This window comes from Melanerpes formicivorus, unplaced genomic scaffold (assembly GCF_026170545.1).
Source record: "Melanerpes formicivorus ecotype bairdi unplaced genomic scaffold, bMelFor1.0.p_v2 SCAF_119, whole genome shotgun sequence".
Lineage (NCBI taxonomy): Eukaryota > Metazoa > Chordata > Aves > Piciformes > Picidae > Melanerpes > Melanerpes formicivorus.
The window spans coordinates 573,964-593,093 of record NW_027142471.1 but is presented as its reverse complement, the minus strand read 5'-3'; the positions used below and the strand labels follow the sequence as shown (position 1 = coordinate 593,093).

The 19,130-nt window shown below is 49.1% G+C and overlaps 2 protein-coding genes across 2 annotated transcripts; one reads left to right on the top strand and one right to left on the bottom strand.

Moving 5' to 3' along the window:
- Positions 1-14,843: 14,843 nt before the first annotated feature.
- On the bottom strand, positions 14,844-15,750 carry LOC137456172 (feather keratin Cos1-2). The gene is made up of 2 exons (XM_068167484.1): positions 15,725-15,750; positions 14,844-15,468 (listed from the first exon to the last, which is right to left on the bottom strand). Exon 2 carries the CDS (start codon positions 15,446-15,448, stop codon positions 15,143-15,145), a length of 306 nt encoding a protein of 101 aa, XP_068023585.1. The 5' UTR covers positions 15,449-15,468; positions 15,725-15,750; the 3' UTR covers positions 14,844-15,142.
- Positions 15,751-18,348: 2,598 nt separating this feature from the next.
- On the top strand, positions 18,349-18,654 carry LOC137456248 (feather keratin Cos1-2-like). The gene has a single exon (XM_068167546.1). The coding sequence runs from the start codon at positions 18,349-18,351 to the stop codon at positions 18,652-18,654; it is 306 nt and encodes a 101-aa protein (XP_068023647.1).
- The last annotated feature ends 476 nt before the right edge of the window (positions 18,655-19,130 follow it).

The following is a 19,130-nucleotide window of genomic DNA, read 5'->3' as shown; positions in this document are numbered from 1 at the left end:
TTCTCCCAGGCATCCACCAGCAGAACAAGAGGACACAGTCTCAGGCTGCACCAGGGAAGGTTCAGGCTGGAGGTCAGGAGGAAGTTTTACACAGAGAGAGTGATTGCCCATTGGAATGGGCTGCCCGGGGAGGTGGTGGAGTCACCATCGTTGGAGGTGTTTAGGAGGAGACTTGACAGGGTGCTTGGTTGCATGGGTTAGTTGATTAGGTGGTGTTGGATGATAGGTTGGATGCGATGATCTTGAAGGTCTCTTCCAACCTGGTCTATTCTATTCTATTTTATTTCCAACTTCATGGGAAATGCTCTTTTTTCATCTTCTTGATTGTCATGCTGTTGTTGATATGATTGCAGTACTGCGGGGTTTTTTGTTTGCTTGTTTGGTTTTTTTTCATATATATATATATATATATATTTAATCCTTATCTTAAAGCTACTGTGAGAAATTAACTCACTGCTGAAATCTATAACCAGTTTATTATAAAATAATGGCAACACAGCGCTGGGCACAGAGCGAATTTGCTAGAGGCGCACCCTAACAACAGGAGTTTAACTTATATAGACGGCAAACATACATATTCATATTCAAGCGTACACATTCCCCAGCACACTCCTACCCCTCTCCATCAGGACAGACAAAACCTGCACTTTTGACCTGGCCAGTCTTTAGACCTGTTGGCGCCTCACCTTTGTGTCCCAATATCCCACACAATACAGACCATAACCAACCAATCAGCCCAATGATCGAACCCCACGGTCCCCAGTAATTCCCCTTGCGAAAGCCAAATATTAAAAATAATTTCTCACAATCCATCCCCTTCTTTCTACTACACTTAGCTTGAGCCATAATAAACTAACTTGGCAACAATTCTATAACAAGCAAAAGGATTCCAATTTCAACTTCCCAGTAAAAGGAATGGGATAACAACTGATGTTCCTTGTCTGAAAATATTTCCTCTTTTACTTTAATAGGCACCATACACAGTGAGTGGGTATGGTATATATACCAGTGTCTGGGTGACAACTTTCTCCCTCCCAGCAGTTAATCCTGGGAATTAGGAGTCCGGTTTGACTTGCAACTCCACTCACATGGCCTATGGGGTTTCTGCCCACAGTCACGGTTCTCGATGTTCTTCGTGGCAATTACAGAGGTCTACCTGGTCTTGCCTCCTTCAATCCCCACCAATGCTCTGCTCAGACCATGTCCCCTTCCCTTGTCCAGGGAGGTTGTACCAATTTTGAACCCCAACATGTTTCTAGTTTGTGATGTTTTCAGGCAAGGACCATTACCACTCCTATTCTGATACTGGAACTCATCTCATGACCATCTTTATGTCCTCCATTTGGGGTATCACAGTCCATTCAGTGGGAGGATCCACCAGTCCTTTAACTCTGGTTGCATGTTGGCTGTCTGTATTGCAGTCTCTGTGGTCCCACTAGCTGCACACAGTTTTTGGTACTTTAACACAAAGAACATAAATGAATAGAAAACCAACCTGGAGAGAAAACTACAAAAGGGAGTTCCTAATTAGGTCATAATTAGATTCCTCTGTAACCATATAGATCAATGTTCCAACAAGCCAATTTACATTTGATAATCAAGAAGTTAAAGTTTATGAACCCACAGGAAACCTAATTACATAACTACAATAGCATACTTTTATAACCACACACACTCTCAGCACATCATTATAGTGCAGCAGAAAAATTTACGTCACTTTTCTAAGTTTTAGTAGGCCTAATTACTAATTTAACTTGTTTACCATTACTAATGTTGGAGGAGAATTTATCCACACCTGGTGACATGGTCTTAGATTTTGATTGGACTCCTTCCAGTTCAGTCAGGATAAATTACTCCTCGATTATAACAAATACCATTTCTTACAACATTTATGCTTTACCCATCCCCAATGACATCAAGTCCCAGGATGTTTTATACACAGAATGAAATGGGGGCTTTCCTTGATATTTCCTTGCAATGCAGATTCGATGTCACACAATGTCAGATGTTTCAAAAGGTGGGTTTGTCCCGCTAGCTCCAGAGCCTTCAGACCAAGGTGTTACAGGTGCAAGTCAGTCAGGTTCAGAGGCACATTCCTGAAGTGGTCCTTTTGCTCACAAAACATGTGTCCACCCTTGTTCTGCAGTATGGACAGCTGGACCTGTTGTTAACAAAACCAAGAAAAGATCCTTCCCAGGGGGAAATTAGTGACTCTCCTTTCCAAGTTTTTATTAACACTTTACCCCCACCTTTAATTTTATATATTGGAAATCCCAAAGGTGGGATCTGAGTCCAGAACAAAATACAAAGTTGCTTTCTGGGCCTCCTCTACTAATAAGGGCTGCTGATAAGCAAATTGGCCCTCACCTACTCACAGAATCTAATAACTTGGAACAATGCCCAACAGGATTTTTACTTCCAGTCCAGTCCTGGGTCAACACCCCATATGCTGTTTGGTTAGATGTACAACAGGCAAATTTAAAACAGGGCATCAATCAACATTCATGTTATTTATCCAATCACTCATCATCTTCTGGACTCTATTTAATATTACTATTGAGGGCTAATCTCTCATATAAGAATTTTACCTTTTTTTACCTCTCTATCCATAATCAACAGTACCCCAGAAATCCGAGCAGCTGCCTGATATCTGATTTTCCCTTACAGCAGTTACCAACATTCTAGCTTTTGCCTTCTGTTTCTCTTCATCCCTCCTTACAAACACCTTCTGAGCCTCACGGAGTAATTCCTCTAAACCTGTATTGCCAATCCTCGATCTTTTCCAATTTATTTCTAATATCTGCCCATGATTTGTCACAAACTGCATCCTGAGAAGTATCACCCCAGCTGCAGAATTAAGATCTATTCCAGAATACATCTGCAAGCTTCTCTTTAATCATACCATCCACTCCGTAGGAGGCTTCCTCTGATGCTCACTAGAGGCTTTATCAAAATTTCTGGGCACAGCTTCTTTAATTCCTTGTTTTACCTCCCATGTTCTGTCTCCCTTGAAGCTGTTGATGGTCCCACTGAGGATCTTGATTAAGCCACTTCTGATTTCCTGGTGCTACCCCCCCACACACACCGATTTTACCTCTCCCATATTCTCATGCCAGCTGTCTGCCTTTTCCTTGTCTTTGTCTTTATTCTCAGTTGTTAATGTAAATATGGGAATGCGGGTAGGGCATGAAGCCCTAATCCAAACAGCAGCATATACAGCTTCTTCCCTTTTTAGAATTCACATGATGGTTCAAAGTTTGGCAAATCCAATCATCAAAAGATAAACCATTTTTTCTTTGATTTTCCTTTTCTCAACTCGTCATCATCCCAATACTGTAATATGATCCCTAACGCGCTCTCTGGGATGGGAATGGGAGGAAGTTCTGGTGACTTGCTTTCCTTTTGTCCCATTCTCCTGATCACTAATCACTGACCGGGTATCAAAACCGAGCGGTGGCAGTTGGAAGCGCCGGCTCCAAGCCACTAGACACCAAACCACCAGGATATCCTGGCTTCCACAATACAAATGCTACGTTCTTTCGCAGCGCCAGTTCTGCTCCCTGTGAATGACTGGCCGCCCTCACTGTGCCAATCCCTTGCAAAGTCAAACCACCAAAAAAAACCCTCACACACTGCAGCCCAGGTCCCTGCCCTCCTGCGGAAGCCTGAAAACATGGGAAAAAATCTCCTGAACCAGGTCCCTCAAACCGAGGTCCCCCCTGAAAACCAGGACATCAAACCCGCAACCGCCACCGGACATGGGCCCCCATGGCCCAGGCCCCTCTAGAAACCGGACCACAGGATATAAAAAACCCCTGAAACAGGTCCCTCACCACCGGGACACTGGACATGGGGACGCAGGGCTGGTCGCCCGATCCCTACGTACGACCAGTCTCCACAGCCCCTAGACTGTAGAAATAATGCTGCCCCTCGCAGCCTGAATTCTCCAGGGCTGTGAAGACCACCTGACTACCACCCAGAATCCTGGAATCCCCACCCACAGTAAAATTCTGGGACCCTGTAGCCAGGACCCCTACCCAGGCAAAACTCACTGAATGGCCTGGATCCTATGCATCACCTGATTGACATGAATTATTATTCCATACATCACACCCAACAACTGACTATCCACAATGCACAATATCCCAACAATCCTTGCCTTGGGGCTTGAAGAGACACAATCCCCCCTCCATCCAACTCCAATTGCCCCTTCTCCTGAGATCAACATGTTTTCTACACCTAACCCCCCTCTATTTTCTTCTGACCTTATGTCCAGCTGAACTATCTCTCCCTAGTAAATTACGTCTTGCACTTGGTACTACACTAAGATATACCCTAGCCCAATTCTAGCTTACTGGGACTTTAAACCTTTCCCCTTTGCCCCTAAAACTCACTCTCCACACCCCCTCTAGGAACCTTGGTAACATGACTAACCCTCCTTCTCCAACCTGAGCCTGGCCACCTCCTGGGCCAGATCCTTTACCAGTCCCTGGTGGGCATGGCTCAGCCATTGTAGCTCTCCCCACAATAGCTCCTGCTCCGCCCACGTCTGTGCCAGCGCCTCGCCCGCTGCACTACCGTAGGTGCTGGTGCCAACACTGACACTGTCCTTGCAGCTCCAGCTGCTCTACGTGCAGCCCTTGCCTACCCTCCGCAGTGTTGTAGCCACAGCCCAGCTCCAGGCCTGCTTGGAGCCGATCCAACTCATGTAGCAACTGCCAGGTGCGGTTGTGGCCGCACTCCCATTCCTCCTCCAGCCATGCCAGACTGTGGCTCAGCTCTGCCTTGTCCCAGGCCAGCCCTGCTGCCAGCTGGTGGCCAGGGCATCCCACAGCTGACCCTACATTCAGCTCCTGGACCTACTGAACATTTTAAAATTTCTTCTTGAGGTCCCACTTTTATAAAGTGGTTTCACTCTCTTTCCTTCCTTATCTAAGCTTCTAAAAAAAACCTTAAGATCTCTCTTCTCCTTGGACAATCTCGTTTCAAATGGCCAACTTTCCCACAATCTACTTTTCTCTCTAGGCCCTTCCTCCATTATCCTTTTTGCCTTATCCTTATCCTGCGTATTGTGCCTCCAATACGCTACCCCAGAGGACTGTCTGGGGTATATCGCTGGGTACCCTTGTTGCTCCCATGTTTCCCGGGGCTGCTCTACACCTGACCCTTGCCCCATTTCCCGAGGTCCACGCTTTCCATCACCAACCGCTTCGTCCCTTCACTGGCCAAGTCCCTCATGGGGTATTGGAAACACAGTTAGAAGGACTCCGCACTTGCTTCATGGATCTGGACTGTCCAGCCCACGTCTCACACACACACTCTCACTAACCTCAATACCCGCCCAACCGGACAATACTTATAGTCCTTTTGTTGCCCAGGACTTTGTGCACAAGAATTACAGGCATCTGCGGCAACCAGGAGCTCCTTCCCTTGCCTTTATCTTATAATGTTGGCTGGATCATCTAGCTGTGTTCCGAGAGGCTTCCAGGGTCCTCCTTCTGGGCAGCTGAAATTGGCAGGAGTGCCCCCCACCCTTCTGAAGGGCCTCGAAAGCTGTTGCAGACAGGGGAATCACATACGGGTCACCAAATTGTGAGAAATGAACTCACTGCTGAAATTAATAACCAGTTTATTATAAAATAAAGGCAACACAGTGCTGGGTGCAGAGCAAATTTGCTAGAGACGCACCCTAACAACAAGAGTTGAACTTATATAGATGGCAAACATGCATATTCATATTCAAACATACATATTCCCCAGGACACTCCTACCCCTCTCCATCAGGACAGACAAAACCTGCACTTTTGACCTGGCCAGTCTTTAGACCTGTTGGCACCTTACCTTTCTCTCCCAATACCCCACAGACCATAACCAACCAATCAGCCCAATGATCGAACCCCACGGTCCCCAGTAATTCCCCTTGCAAAAGCCAAATATTAAAAACAATTTCTCACACTACTATGAATACAAAGAAAACATTAAAAAAATTTTCATTCTATATCTGTATCAAACTCTTCACTTATGCTAATACCAAAAATCCTAAAAAACTTAAACTATGTTAAAATTAAACCATCAAATCAATGTCTAAAAAGGAATAAAAAAGTTGTTAAATTAACTAAAGAATACTTTTAAAAATTAAAACCTTATTTACTACAATCCTTAACTATATTACATGGAGCGCCTTTGAAATGCCTAGGCACACACAAAAGACAAAGACAAGAAGGTTCAAACCAAAAGAAAGACTTAAAATTTGAACTCATTACTAAATACCTATACATTACTATAATTCCTAAATACTTATAAATACTAAATACTTACTATTCATTATGTTTACTGGTAAAACATAACATCAAAATAACAAATCTCTAAAACACATTACAATCAGAAATAATGAAATTAGTACCGTTGCTTTACATCAGAACACAACTTTCATAAACTAGATTCTTATCAGAAATACAAGGGGGGGAAAGGGTGTCTGTCTCAGCAAAGCCACTGTACGTACAGAGAGGTGAGCGGAAGAGGGGTTGCCCTGAATTCACAGCCTAAGTTAGGTTTTCCTTGAAGGCAGGGTTATATCAATAGGTAGCAACAGCAGTGATTTGAGCTTACTTGTTGTTTTGTCTCCTGCTGTGACGCCTTTTTGTTCCCCGTCTGCGGCTGTTTAGGCAGAGCAAAAGTGACCGCCTTGTCACCTTGTCCGATCTTAATTTCCTTTCTTAGCATAGTCTCAAAACTGAGTTGTGATCTTTTAACTTACAATGTCCCTTCTGTCCACAATCAAAACACGTTGGAGAACTTTTAAGACTCAGTGGTGGGGCTGTCCAGTGGCAGGGGGGTTGTTAGCAGGCTGCTGTTGCTGTTAGGCCTAGCATCTGCAGCTGCAATGTTTACCAGCTCTCATTCTCAGCTCCTTGTGTGGATTCCCTGAGTCACAATGGTCGTTGGTAAGCAGCTGAATGCTTTTTTCTCTCTACAAAGCTGCAGTGTGTTCCCAGGGTTTATGGCCCACAAGAGCTAAAACATTTCCTTCTATCAGCTGAGCATTGCTTGAGGTTCTACTCCCTCCTCCTACTTTGACCTCTCCTGCATCACCAACCGCTACTCTTGCAGACCCTGCCGCCCCTGCTAGAGCTACCGGCAATGGCCTCAGAGAAGGACCCCCAGGCACTCTCAACATGATGCTGGACAGAGGATCACACTTAGAGCCATTGTCTGGGCTCTCTGAAATCATGGTCCATGACTGCCTTTGCTGTCTTCCACTCTCATTTCTTCTTTGTCTTTTGCTCCCCTCAAAGCTGCTCTGTGGACCCCAGGAATCAGCCTGAAGAGACTCTCCAGCCTCTCTCCCTTTCAAAACTGTGCCACTGCAAAAGAGAAACAAATCCTTGAATTCTTTTCCTCTCCTTGCTGGGCACCTCCACTTGGAGTGACATCATTTCTGTCTCATTAAAAAAATGGCTGCAACCTTGCCTGTGTGCCTGAGGTGTTCTTTCCATCTGCATGATGACTGCTGAGGGACAAAGTTAGTGCTTAGGAGGGAAAATCAGTGGACACACATGGGAACCTTTCCTCACCCCTGTAGGTATTGAAGCATGGTGTCTTCTGAAGTGAGGACTCTTTCAGGCACCCCTAGTAACTCCATAATGAGTTTTACTTGATGTGGGAGATGGTGGCAATAATTCAAAATTATCTGTGACATGTGGCAGGAAGACAAACCAAGGTTGGAAGGACAGGGTGATAGTAAGAGCCTTGAACCTGTTGCCCTGAAGCATGCTGTGAACACTGCAGCAAACGGAAGGTGTTACAGAAGTGATCCAGGGTTCTGTGAGGTAATGGGAGACAGGAGGGCAGTTCCTATGAAAACCTTGGGGAAATAAAAGTAGCCAATGCCTTGTGGGGGTGGCTGAAGGAATGGAGGAGGAATGGGTGGCAGAGAAAAGGGAAGCTGGTTTGGGCCGCTGACCTGTGGCAAGATATCGCTGCCCGCCTGGACAGGCTGCCAATAAAGGTACGGCACAGTGATGCACACATCCCCAAGAGCAGAGCCACTGAGGAGCACAAGCACAACCACCAAGCAGATCTGGCTGCTGAAATCTCCCAAATAGACTTGGACTGGGAACACAAGGGCAAGCTGTTCTTAGCTCGCTAGGCCCATGACACTTCTGGCCACCAATGGAGAGATGCCACATACCGGTGGGCTCGGGACAGATCCCTGGACATCTCTAGGGAGGCCATCTCACAGGTCATCCATGAGTGTGACATCTGTGCTGCCATCAAGCAGGCCAAGCGCATGAAGCCTCTGTGGTATGGGGGGAGATGGTTGAAATAGAAGTACGGAGAGGCCTGGCAGATCGACTACATCACCCTTCCTCGGTCTCACAGCAGCAAACAGCACCTACTGACCATGGTGGAGGCAAGTACAGGGTGGCTGGAAACCTACCCAGTACCTCATGCCACTGCTCGCAACACCATCCTGGGCCTAGAGAGACATGCCCTGTGGAGACACAGCACCCCCGGGACGATTGAATTAGACAATGGAACCCACTTCAAGAACCACCTCCTAAGGGACTGGGCAAAGGAACATGGCATTGAGTGGATTTACCACATCCCATAGCCTGCACACGCTGCAGGGAAGGTCGAGCACTACAATGGCTTGCTAAAGACCGCTCTAAAAGCCATGGGGGGTGGAACCTTTAGGAACTGGGAAAGACACCTAGCTCAAGCCACTTGGTTAGTGACCAGCAGAGGATCTGTGAACCAAGCTGGTCCTGCCTAGTCCAACCTGCTGCAAACAGTGGGTGGAGATGGGGTTCCTGTGATTGCTGAGAAAAACCTGCTGGGGAAGTCGGTGTGGGTTTTTCCGGCTGCTGGTGGAGACAAACCAACCCGAGGGGTGGTCTCTACTGAGGGGCCTGGTCACAGGTACGGGGTCATGTTAGAAACTGGGGACATTCAGTGTATCCCACAGCGGAATGTGACTCTGGCTGAGAGGGGATGAACTCAGAGGGGGCAGAGCAGATCAATGCATTATAGTCACTGTATAAAAAAAAAGTTGTTCTAAGTTTTCTCTCTCCCAGCTTAATACCAGCCTAGCATCCAGCACTCAACATGAACACACCGCACACCAATCCAGAGAGCTCCTGTGTCATCTCACCTGCACCTGTTCCTGATGTCACTACAGCAACGGACTGTTCCTGCTTCCCTATAGCAATGGGCTGTTCCCAATATTTTTTTTTTCTGCTTCCTTTTTAAAGACAGACTGATTCCTGATTCTCCTGCACATTCCTGTCCAGTTCAAGCACCACCTACACTGACCAGCAGCAGAGTGGGAGAGACCGTCCTGAGAGAGAGCAAGCCAGGATAATGAGAGACTTGCACCGAGGATTTGAATGCCACGTGTCAAGATTGGATAAAGGGGGCTGTGACAGGAGAGTGGAAGTGGAACAGAGGGGTGGATTGTGGTGGACTATGCCCATGCTGGGGCAGGGTGTGTTTCCTCCCCTGGGAAACTGACATGATCTGTTCCACTTCCCCCCATCCTTGTCCAGCAGGGGTATAAGTGGGAGGAGAATTGCAGCCATTGCCCTCTTTCCTGCTGCTTCCACACTTTGCAAAGGACTGGTTCTCATAATTTTTATTCCTTCCTTCTCCTTCTCCCATCCATCCTTGTTCCTTACCCTTCTGAACCCTGCCTGTCATTGTTACATACACTGTTTAAAGAAAAAATTCTTTGCCTCTCTACTTCCAAGCCAAACCCAAATTATTTCCTGGTGGATTTGCTCCCCTCCCTTCCCTCTCTCTCTCTGTTGGGGAAGGGAATTCTCAGCCTTGCCCTCATCTGAGCTTTTAAGCCCCGGTTAAGGCTCAAACCACCACAGATGGAAAACCCACTCCAGTCCTAGCTGCATGAGTACCTGGTCTATGAGGGAAACAATCACAAAAGGGGATTCCTTCCACAAGAATGACATTCAGTGTACCCCACAGCGGAACGTGACTCTGGCTGAGAGGGGATGAATTCAGAGGGGGCAGCGCACACCAATGCATTATAGTCACCATATGATAGGTATCAGTTGTTCTAAGTTTTTCTCTCCTAGTTTAATACCAGCCTAACATCCAGCACTCAGCATGAACACACCACACACCTATCCAGAGAGCTCCTGCATCATCTCACCTGCACCTGTTCCTGATGCCCCACAGCAATAGACTGTTCCCGATTTTTCTTTGTCTTTCAAAGACAAAGACAGTTTCCTAGTTCCTGCTTCTTCTCCACATCCCTGCACAGCTCAAGCACCACCTACATTGGCCAGCATGAGAGAGGGAGAGACTGTCCTGAGACAGAGAGACAGCTGGGATAAAGAGGGACTTGCATCGAGGACTCTAATACCACATGTCACAATTGGATGAAGGGACTATGACAGGAGAATGGAAGTGGAGCAGAGGGGTGGACTGTGGTGGGCTACACCCATCCTGGGAGGGGGCATGGGTTGTGAGAGCCCTGCTCTCCCCCGAGGATTAAGGAAACCTGATCCAGTTGGACTTGGTTCCTTCCTTCCCCCTCTGGGAAAATGAGGTAGTCTGTTCCACTCCCCCTTCCTGTCTGGAAAACTATAAAGGTGGAGGGTACAGCAACCATTTTCCCTCTCCTTTGCTCATGCCTCGCCTGGGTGAGAGGACCAAGAGTCACTGCTGGCTTCCTGGTTCTCTGCCACGTGTTCGGGCCTGGTCTTTCTCCCGGTCTCATCCACGTTTCCCCAAAGGACTGTTGGTTTTGTATATCTCCCTATCCATCCTTGTTCCTCACCCCTTGTGAACCCTTCCTATTACTGTGTTTTTTATCGATATAGATATGTATTTTAAAGAAAAAAATGACCTCTCTACTTCCAAACCAACTCCGAATTATTTCTCGGTAGGTTTACCTCCTCCCCTTTTTCCTTACCCCCCTTTTTTTCCCTTTTTTCCCTTCCCTTATCTTTTCCTCTTCTTTCCCCTGCCCTTTTCTTTGAATAGGGAAAGAAGAAGGGGGAGTGGGGGAGGAGTTCTTGGTCTTGTCCCTATCTGAGCTCTTAAATCCCAGTTAAGGCTCAAACCACAACAAGCTGTCACAATTCTGGATGCACTGACAGCAGCTGCACCTGCAGAACATCTCCATGGCCATACTTAAGGAATGTGGTCATGTTCCACAGGAAATGTTACAGCTCTCTTCGTGGAAGTGAAGCTTATTGAAGGCACCATGTGGATTCTTACAGGTTGTTGCTGCTAAATGCAGTGTCTGCAAAGCACCTGCAAGGATCAGGACTCTGACTAATGCAGCTGGCCACAGAGGTGCCAAGGCCAGAAACGGCTCCGCAGAGTTTTCTAAATCTCCTTTGGCAGCACTTGACATAACCCAGAGCTCCAATCTTAACCAAAGGCATTCCTGTGTAGGGAAAGAAACCTTCAGGCTGCTGACTGATCCCAGAGGTTCCAAGTGGTCTGCAGTGGGTGTTCCCTAACTTTCCCCTTCTCCTATTTTTTTTTGTTAAATCTAGTTTTACCTTTCTGATGGAGTATGAGCGACTCTGTCATCTTAGGCTTGCATTTCAAAGGCCAGCCTTAGGGCTGTCTGAATTTCAAAGGCCAGGACTGAGCAACGCTTTGGATTTTTTAATATTTTTCCCCCCTCTTTCTTTTGTTTTCCTGGAGACCTTGAGTTTCCTGTTACATGGCTCTGGTGGGTTTAGGAAATTCTATATTTATTTGTATAGCAAAGGATCCAGTTCCACGCTTTGGCCACTAGATGGCGACTTGACAGGGCACGGGAGGCTACTTAACTATAAACAGAGACTGTTTCTATGCGTTAGAGGTTACTCTGCTGGATGCGGATGCTTTGAACTGAGTGTTAGCATGTGGAAAGCACGTGGAAGATACTTTGTAGCTGTTGCTTGTGGCAAGATCGGGCTCCAGCAGATGACTGTCGTGGGACTGGTTCCTAGGCTGGTCTGGATGGTGGTGCTGGGTGGCTCTCTCCGCAGCAGTGGAGAGATGGAACCTAGGCTTAGCTTGTAAGCAGGTTCCCTTGCAAGACTTGGCAGGTTCCCTCCAGACGACAGGGAGCAGTCCTCCGGTCTCAGCCCCGCAGGGCCGGCCCTCAGAGTCGACTCGCATGGCAGGGTGGGGCAACGGTTCCCGATAGGCGGGCTCGGAGGCTTCCGATTGGCCACGGCAGCAGGCGGGGCTGGACGCAGCGGGGGGATCAGTCGTGCTGCAATGGGCTCGGGGCTGCCATGGAACGGCCCTGGGGAAGAAGCGCGGCTACGTGAAGTGGCGGCTTCCCGTTTACTTGGCTCGAAGGAGCGGCGGGACCCTCTCAGAGCAGTCCCGGCTTTGCTGCACGGACAGTGCTCTGGATCTCCTTGAGGTTTACAGGGCTCGGAACGGCAAAGGTGACGGCTCCTCGCCCACGATAGCGGGGTAAGGCAGATGTGTAGACTACCTGACTTGGTAGTCCTTCTCCCCGACAGCTGGGCAGATCTTGCCCTCGGGGGTCCAGTCCTCTGAAGGCACGGTGGTCTCTCCTGGTTGGTGTGCCTGGCTGTAACAGCACTGGGCTTCTCGGGTTCAGCGAAGGTCCCTCCTCTGGAGATAATTCTCAGGGCTAAGGCTCAACGGGCCTGCCTGGATACAGGCTTCTTCTTGTCATGCACAGGCTTCCAGTTCGCTTGCATGTATGAGAGAGAGAAGAACTAATAGCAAGGAGCTCAAAGGCAGAGGCTATGGCACGAGCATTGTCCTCTCGAGTAAGAAGAGAGACAAAGTGAAAGAGGGGGCAACTTGTTTACCAACTGAGGTAATACTTATAGGTTCCTCGAGGCTGGGTTTGACCAGTGGGCACTCTTGTAAACAGCTGGCTTCAGCCTATAGAAAGCATGAAGCTAGAAGTAAGCCCATTCTTGGTAATCGCACGAGCATCCCAGGTGATGGGTGCGTGCAGGTGTCCATGCCGGCCTGGCTAATGCCTTGGTTTTTGTCGCCCTCATGAAGGAGGGGAACTTGTCCACATGGTGGGACAAGATTCAATATGTGGGCATAGTGTACCTTCACCACATGGAACAATCTCCCACGTGCTCAGAGCTGAATAAAGAAATGCTGCCTCTTACGCACACTGGACTCTAAGATGGTTTTTGATCCTGGCATCCACTCTAGCCATCCTTACCTGGCCTGCATTATTGTGAGTGGTGTCAAATTCTCTGGCTTTGCTTTTAAAGGTGTATGCTAAGAAAAATTCTAAGCACTAGACCAGCAGTGGGACATTTGGAGGCTGCTAACTTTTGGGATGGAGGTGTGTTTTGGTATTCTAATGATATTATAATGAGCAAAGGTCACAAAAGGGGCAACATTTTGTCAAAAGACAAAGGTGTGTTGGCCAGGGTAGCAGATTTGCAGCTTCTCAGTTCCGTGGTACCATCCAGGTCCCTCTTCTGCAGTGATCAAACCAAGCCCAACTGTGGTGCTTAGACTCCGCTCCACCCTCTGTTTGCAGGTTGCGTTGCCCCGGGAACCAGCATGGAATAGATTCCTCACATACCAATCAGTCCTTTCTGCCCTGGAAGCCTCTTGGCTGCTATACTTCTCTGTAGTGTGTGAACAATGCCCTGCATTTACCACAAACTCCATTTCTAATTCACCTCCAGTCACTATCCACACATTTTAGCACATCATGTGGACAGGAATCCTGACAAATGCTGTCCCCAAAAGAGGACCTGTGAGCATATGGGAAGCCTTGTGGAGGTCAAGATTTCCACAAGGACTTTGGGATGAGTACTTCCCTTGCTTTGGGTGGATCTGTCTGGGCAAGGTAGATCAGAAGATGCTGTTAGCAAAGGGTCTAGGAACTGGGAAAGGGTAATTGGCCCTGAAGATGATCCCCAGTCCCTACTCCACCTGTCCATTACTCCACTGCCCAGATCTAAAGACCTTCACTTTCACACCTGGTCACTGGCAGCAGGGACAGGACCCCTCTGCAGCACAGCACCTGCCAGGGCCCTCTGTTGACTACCTGTGTAGGGCCAAGGTGTTCCCCAGCTGGTGTTGGCACCAGCTGGAGCTGGCCAAGCACAGGAGTCCCCTGTCCCTATCAAGCCAACAACGCTTTGGGTGCAGGCCCCCACAGGACCATATCTAGGGTGGTCAGCTGAAGCAGCCAATAGGATACTGCAATCAATGCTTAAGTCGTGGCCATGCTATAAGGGGTGGTGTGGCACAGGCAGGTGCAGAGGTTATTGCTGTGTGTGGCAACAGGTGAAGTGGACTTTATTCCTGGGACTTGCTTTATGTGCTTCTTCATTAGTGCTGTTGTCATTCCTGCTGCTTCTTCATTCCTTACCCTGTTCACCTTAGGCCTGCTGGGTTTTGCATTTTGCTCCCCACTTCCCATCCCATAGTAGGGAGAGAAGCAGCTGGCAAGTGCTCTGCAGGGATGTGCTGCCAGTTTGGCATGAACCACAACACCTGGCTGCACTGGTGACTTCGCTGCCTGCTTCAAATGCCCAAGGTGCCTGTGAGCTGTAAGATAGACCATGGGTGGAGGTTTCATCGTCGGGTTGAGCGGAGGCAAGAATGCTGAGGGACAGATGCCAAGAAGGTATTTCCCCAAGGTAGCTAAGCTAGGGTGAGACATCCACTCAGCAGAGCATCCCTCAGCATCAGTGACCATCAGTTCATTCCTGAAAATTGGAAACTAACTGACCAGGTGGCAAAGTGACAAAATCCCCTTCAGGGAGTCCCAGGCTCCTCTTCCTCCACCTTTTGCCCAGAGCAGACTGGGAGCGTTTCCAGAGGAGAAGAAAGGACTTGGAGGCGAGGGCTTGGATGCAGCACAACTTTAATGAGTTTAGAGATGAAAAGAAAGTGGCTGACAGGCAGCATCAGGGGTTCCACCCGCTAACGTGGTATGGAGCTGTTGCAGAGAGTCCATCTGTGTGGCCTGTAGAGGGTAGGAGGCCACGAGGTCCCTACTAGGATGTCACTGGGATTAAAACAACGGCAAAGGGAAGAGACAGAGAGGAGAGTAGAAGGCAGGAATAATGGCCTGGAGCTCTATCTCCTGTCCAGCTCTGAGTATTGTGACCTTGGAAGTTCTTGGCCAAGGCTGTTGCCAGCAGCTCTAGCAGGGGCGGCAGGGCCTGCAAGAGTAGCGGTTGGTGATGCAGGAGAGGTCAAAGCCCCCGGAGTTGATGGGCACTCCCTCAGAGCTGAGGATGCTGCCAACAGCAGCGGAGGTGGAGGAGCCCACAGCAGTGTTCTGAGGGAAGGAGCTGAGGATGGGTCCAGGCAGGGTCACTATCACAGCAGATGGTTGGATGGCAACGGTGGAGTCCTGGCACCTCACACAGCAGGGCTCATTGCAGCTGTTGGCCAGTGGGGTTGGGCCGCAGGGCTGGCAGGGCACGCAAGGGTTGCAGCAGGACATGGCTTGGAGCTGGGTGTTTGCTTGGGAGACAGAACAGAGGGAAGCATAACACAGGTAAGAAGCAGACCTAAACTACAGTGAAGCCAAGGTCCCTCACAGCCCAGCATACACTGCACCAGTCAAAGGCCAGCAGTCTCTCTGCAGAGGTCCTCTCTCCCCTTTCCTCCCCCAGCAGAAGTAGCTCCCAGCCCCGCCCTAGGACAGCCCCTATCAGCTGAGACATACACTGAGGAGAGAGACCTGATGTTGAAGAAGGAGCAGAGGCTTCAGACTCACCTGGTTCTCGAGGAGGAGGAGAGAGAAATGACTGAGGGGGCAGAGAGCTGGGCTGCCTTTTATAGCAGCGCTGCAGTGCCTCAGGCCCAGAGGCAGCTTTGTGGAAGGAAGAATGCTCTGAGCAGCTCATGACAAATGCAAACCATCCCAGCTGATGGCTGCGTCCTGGTTTCCTGCTCTGCTGCCGCTTCATTGCCTGACTTCTGCCACATCCTTTCCCATCAGAAACCTGCTGTAAGTGCTGGAACGAGAGTCCCAAGGTCTGCAGCACACACATGTCAATGCATGTTTTGATCTTCTGAGGCTCTTTCCAGACCGTTCTCTGATTCTACAGAAGAAGTCAAAAGTTGGTTGGTTTTTTGTTTGTTTTTTTTTTTTTTTTTTTAATTTCTTAAAGGAGAGCAGCACTGAGAGGATGAATTCTGATCAAATCTGTTTTGGAGACACTGAGAACGGAAGGACTATGGTCAAGTGAAAAGGCTGATTTGAGTTTGGATGAGATGGGGCGTGACAGTGTTGCAGGAAGTTTACCGGTTGGACTCGATGGTCCTTGAGGTCTCTTCCAACCTTAGTGATACTGTGATGTATTGATTCCTGAGGGGTTTCTGAGCAGAGGGAGAAAGTGCACAGTGCCTGGTAGGCTGAGTGGGAGAGTTGGTGTCAGCAGGATTTGATGATGTTGACCCTTGTGTTTGTGAGAGCTGCAGCCTCAGGGTACTTGCGGAGATACCTCAAGGATGGAGACACTCCCCAGGTGTTGTAGAGGAGAATGTATCCAAGGGGCTGGTGCATCCCCCTGTGTTCCTCACGCTGGAACTAGAGGAGTCCTAGAGTTCCTGCATTTGCTTTTCTTCTCTTGTGGAGCCTGGGACAGGAGCATGTTATGGTCTCTTCCTGTCCAGCCGCAGTTCATGGAAGGACTAGATGCTGCCAGCTCCGCACTGATGGAGTTCCTAACGACCCCTAAGAAAGGACAGCATTTTCTGTTCAAGGCTGAGTGCGCCTTGAAACCACCCACATCTCCTGGGGCTCCCTTTTCTCTCTGAGGTTCTGCAGTTTTCTGATTTCCTAGGCAAAAAGGGAGAGTGTAGCTTCTGCTGCTGCAGGTGATGACAACTGTTATTGTTACAGAGATCTGAAGAAGGCTCTTGTACATGCTAAAGATATGCTTGAGGTCTGGCTCCGCTCTGGGAGTGTAACAGGACATGAGATTGTCCAGACACTTGGTGGCTGATAGGCCACAGATATTACCTTGAGTTAGCTTTGGTAAATACAGTGCTGAAAAAACTCACCTCTGAGAGGAGACTTTACATAAGGAGCTGGGCAGTCATTAACACATGCAGAAAGAAACTTCTCTTGCACAAGCTCAGGTGACCAATCGTTCCCTTTGGGGCAGCTCATTCTTTGTTACTGTTTCTGTACAAAGCCCAATGCATCTCTGGGCAGCTGAGCTGGCTGTGGTTAGACACCTGGCACCTAATCCCCCAGAACAGAAATAAAGACAAATCTCTCCACTCAGTGAGTTGGTTGGTGTCCGGCAGCCTGGGTGAAGAGCCCTGATTTAGGGACAAAAACAACAGCCCAACCTCAACCGCACAACACCCATCCTATTGGTGGAGGTGGGAGAAGTGGGACTCCCTCTCCCTCCCTTGCTGACTCTGAGGTTAGGCCGTGAGGCTGTCAGGTCTTCATCACAATCAGGATGAATAGCAGCTGGCCCTTGGAGACTCACCAGCACACACTGGGTGCCTTTATTCTGCAGAGGGAGTGCTTTCAAATTTGGGTTAATGTCAGGGTCTTGTCTTCCCATTTCCTGTAGCTTCAGAGAGGGCAGCCAACTTCAGAGGAACCTCTCATGACTCTCCTGCCTGCACTGCTGCATTCCTGACCTGGAAATGCTGAGGCCTTTCCTCCCAGGGCACAGAAGAAGCTTTAGCTGGGGTGTGGTCCTGACACAAACCTGGAAATGAAAAGGCAGCAGTGCAGGAAATGAAAGCACAGCCATGTCCTTAGCTGTGATGCTTTGCATTCAAGATGAGCTTGTGCAAAAATTGTTACCTCTGCCAAGGTGCCTCTGGTCCTGCGGCAATGAGGGGCAGGTATAAAAGGCAGCCCAGGTCCTGCTCTCTCATCCACTTCTCCTGCCTCCTTCTCCTTGGCAACCAGGTGAGTCTGGAGCCCCTTCTGCTCCTCTTATGTGACCTCCACTCAGCGGCTACCTCAGCTGCTGTTGCCTTTCTCATGCTTTGGGTCTTGGAGGGCCTTGTCATGAGGGAGGGGAGCAGGGTCAAGGTCTGGACCATGTTGTGATGGCTTCTGGTTTGTACACTAGGGGAGGGGTTGCATGGGTCAGGCTGTTCAGATCAGGCTGCTCTTTGTAAGGCTCTGGCAGGTTGATACAGTAAAGATGGTAATCCTCTTGGCACACTCTCCACCTTCTCAGGGGCTTTGGACTTCATGATCTGTGGAGGTCCCTTACAGCCCCTAACATGCTGTGATTCGCAGACATTGAAGGCCTTGGGTTCTTTGTGACAGCATGATCAGTTTGCTCTTCAAACTTATTGTGACCTGTGAAGCATGCCTGTGTCCTGTCCTTTGTTCCAGGTTCATCTCCAGGCCCAGCCATGTCCTGCTACAACCCCTGCGTGCCCTGCCGGCCCTGCGGCCCAACTCCACTGGCTAACAGCTGCAATGAGCCCTGCTGTGTGAAGTGCCAGGACTCCACCGTTGCCATCCAGCCCTCTCCTGTGATAGTGACCCTGCCTGGACCCATCCTCAGCTCCTTCCCACAGAACACTGTTGTGGGCTCCTCCACCTCCGCTGCTGTTGGCAGCATCCTCAGCTCTGAGGGAGTGCCCATCAACTCTGGGGGCTTTGACCTCTCCTGCATCACCAACCGCTACTCTTGCAGGCCCTGCCGCCCCTGCTAGAGCTGCTCTTATTGGCCTCTGTGTGGGGCCCCTGAGGCACTCAGAACAGGCTGGAAGACAACTGGAAGGCAGGCTGAAAACATGGCAAATGTTCAGCTTTCCTGACTCCCACTTTCACTTTTTCTCTCTTTTTCGGTCATAATTCACTCCTCTTTCAAACTGCTGTGTGGCCCTCAGAAACCCACCTGGGGGGACCCTTGAGCCTGTCTCCTTTTTCCAGGCTGGCCACAAATTTTCTGTATGGGGTCTACCACAGGAAAGTGGAAATAGATCTTTGCCTGATCCTTCTGTTCCTCTTGCTGGGCACCTCCATTTGGAGTGCCCTCATTTTCCTGTTTGCACTCATTAAAAAGTTGCTGCAACCCTGCCTGTGTCCCTGAGCTGTTCTTTCCATCTGCATGCTGACCGTGAGGGACCAAGCTCTTGCTTAGCAGGGGTAATAGGATGGGAGGCACAGAGGAACCCTTCCTTGCTGC

What these genes read in the sequence shown, in the direction of transcription:
- LOC137456172 (XM_068167484.1), bottom strand. Translation starts at nt 15,448, where the DNA reads ATGTCCTGCTGCAACCCTTGCGTGCCCTGCCAGCCCTGCGGCCCAACC.
- LOC137456248 (XM_068167546.1), top strand. Translation starts at nt 18,349, where the DNA reads ATGTCCTGCTACAACCCCTGCGTGCCCTGCCGGCCCTGCGGCCCAACT.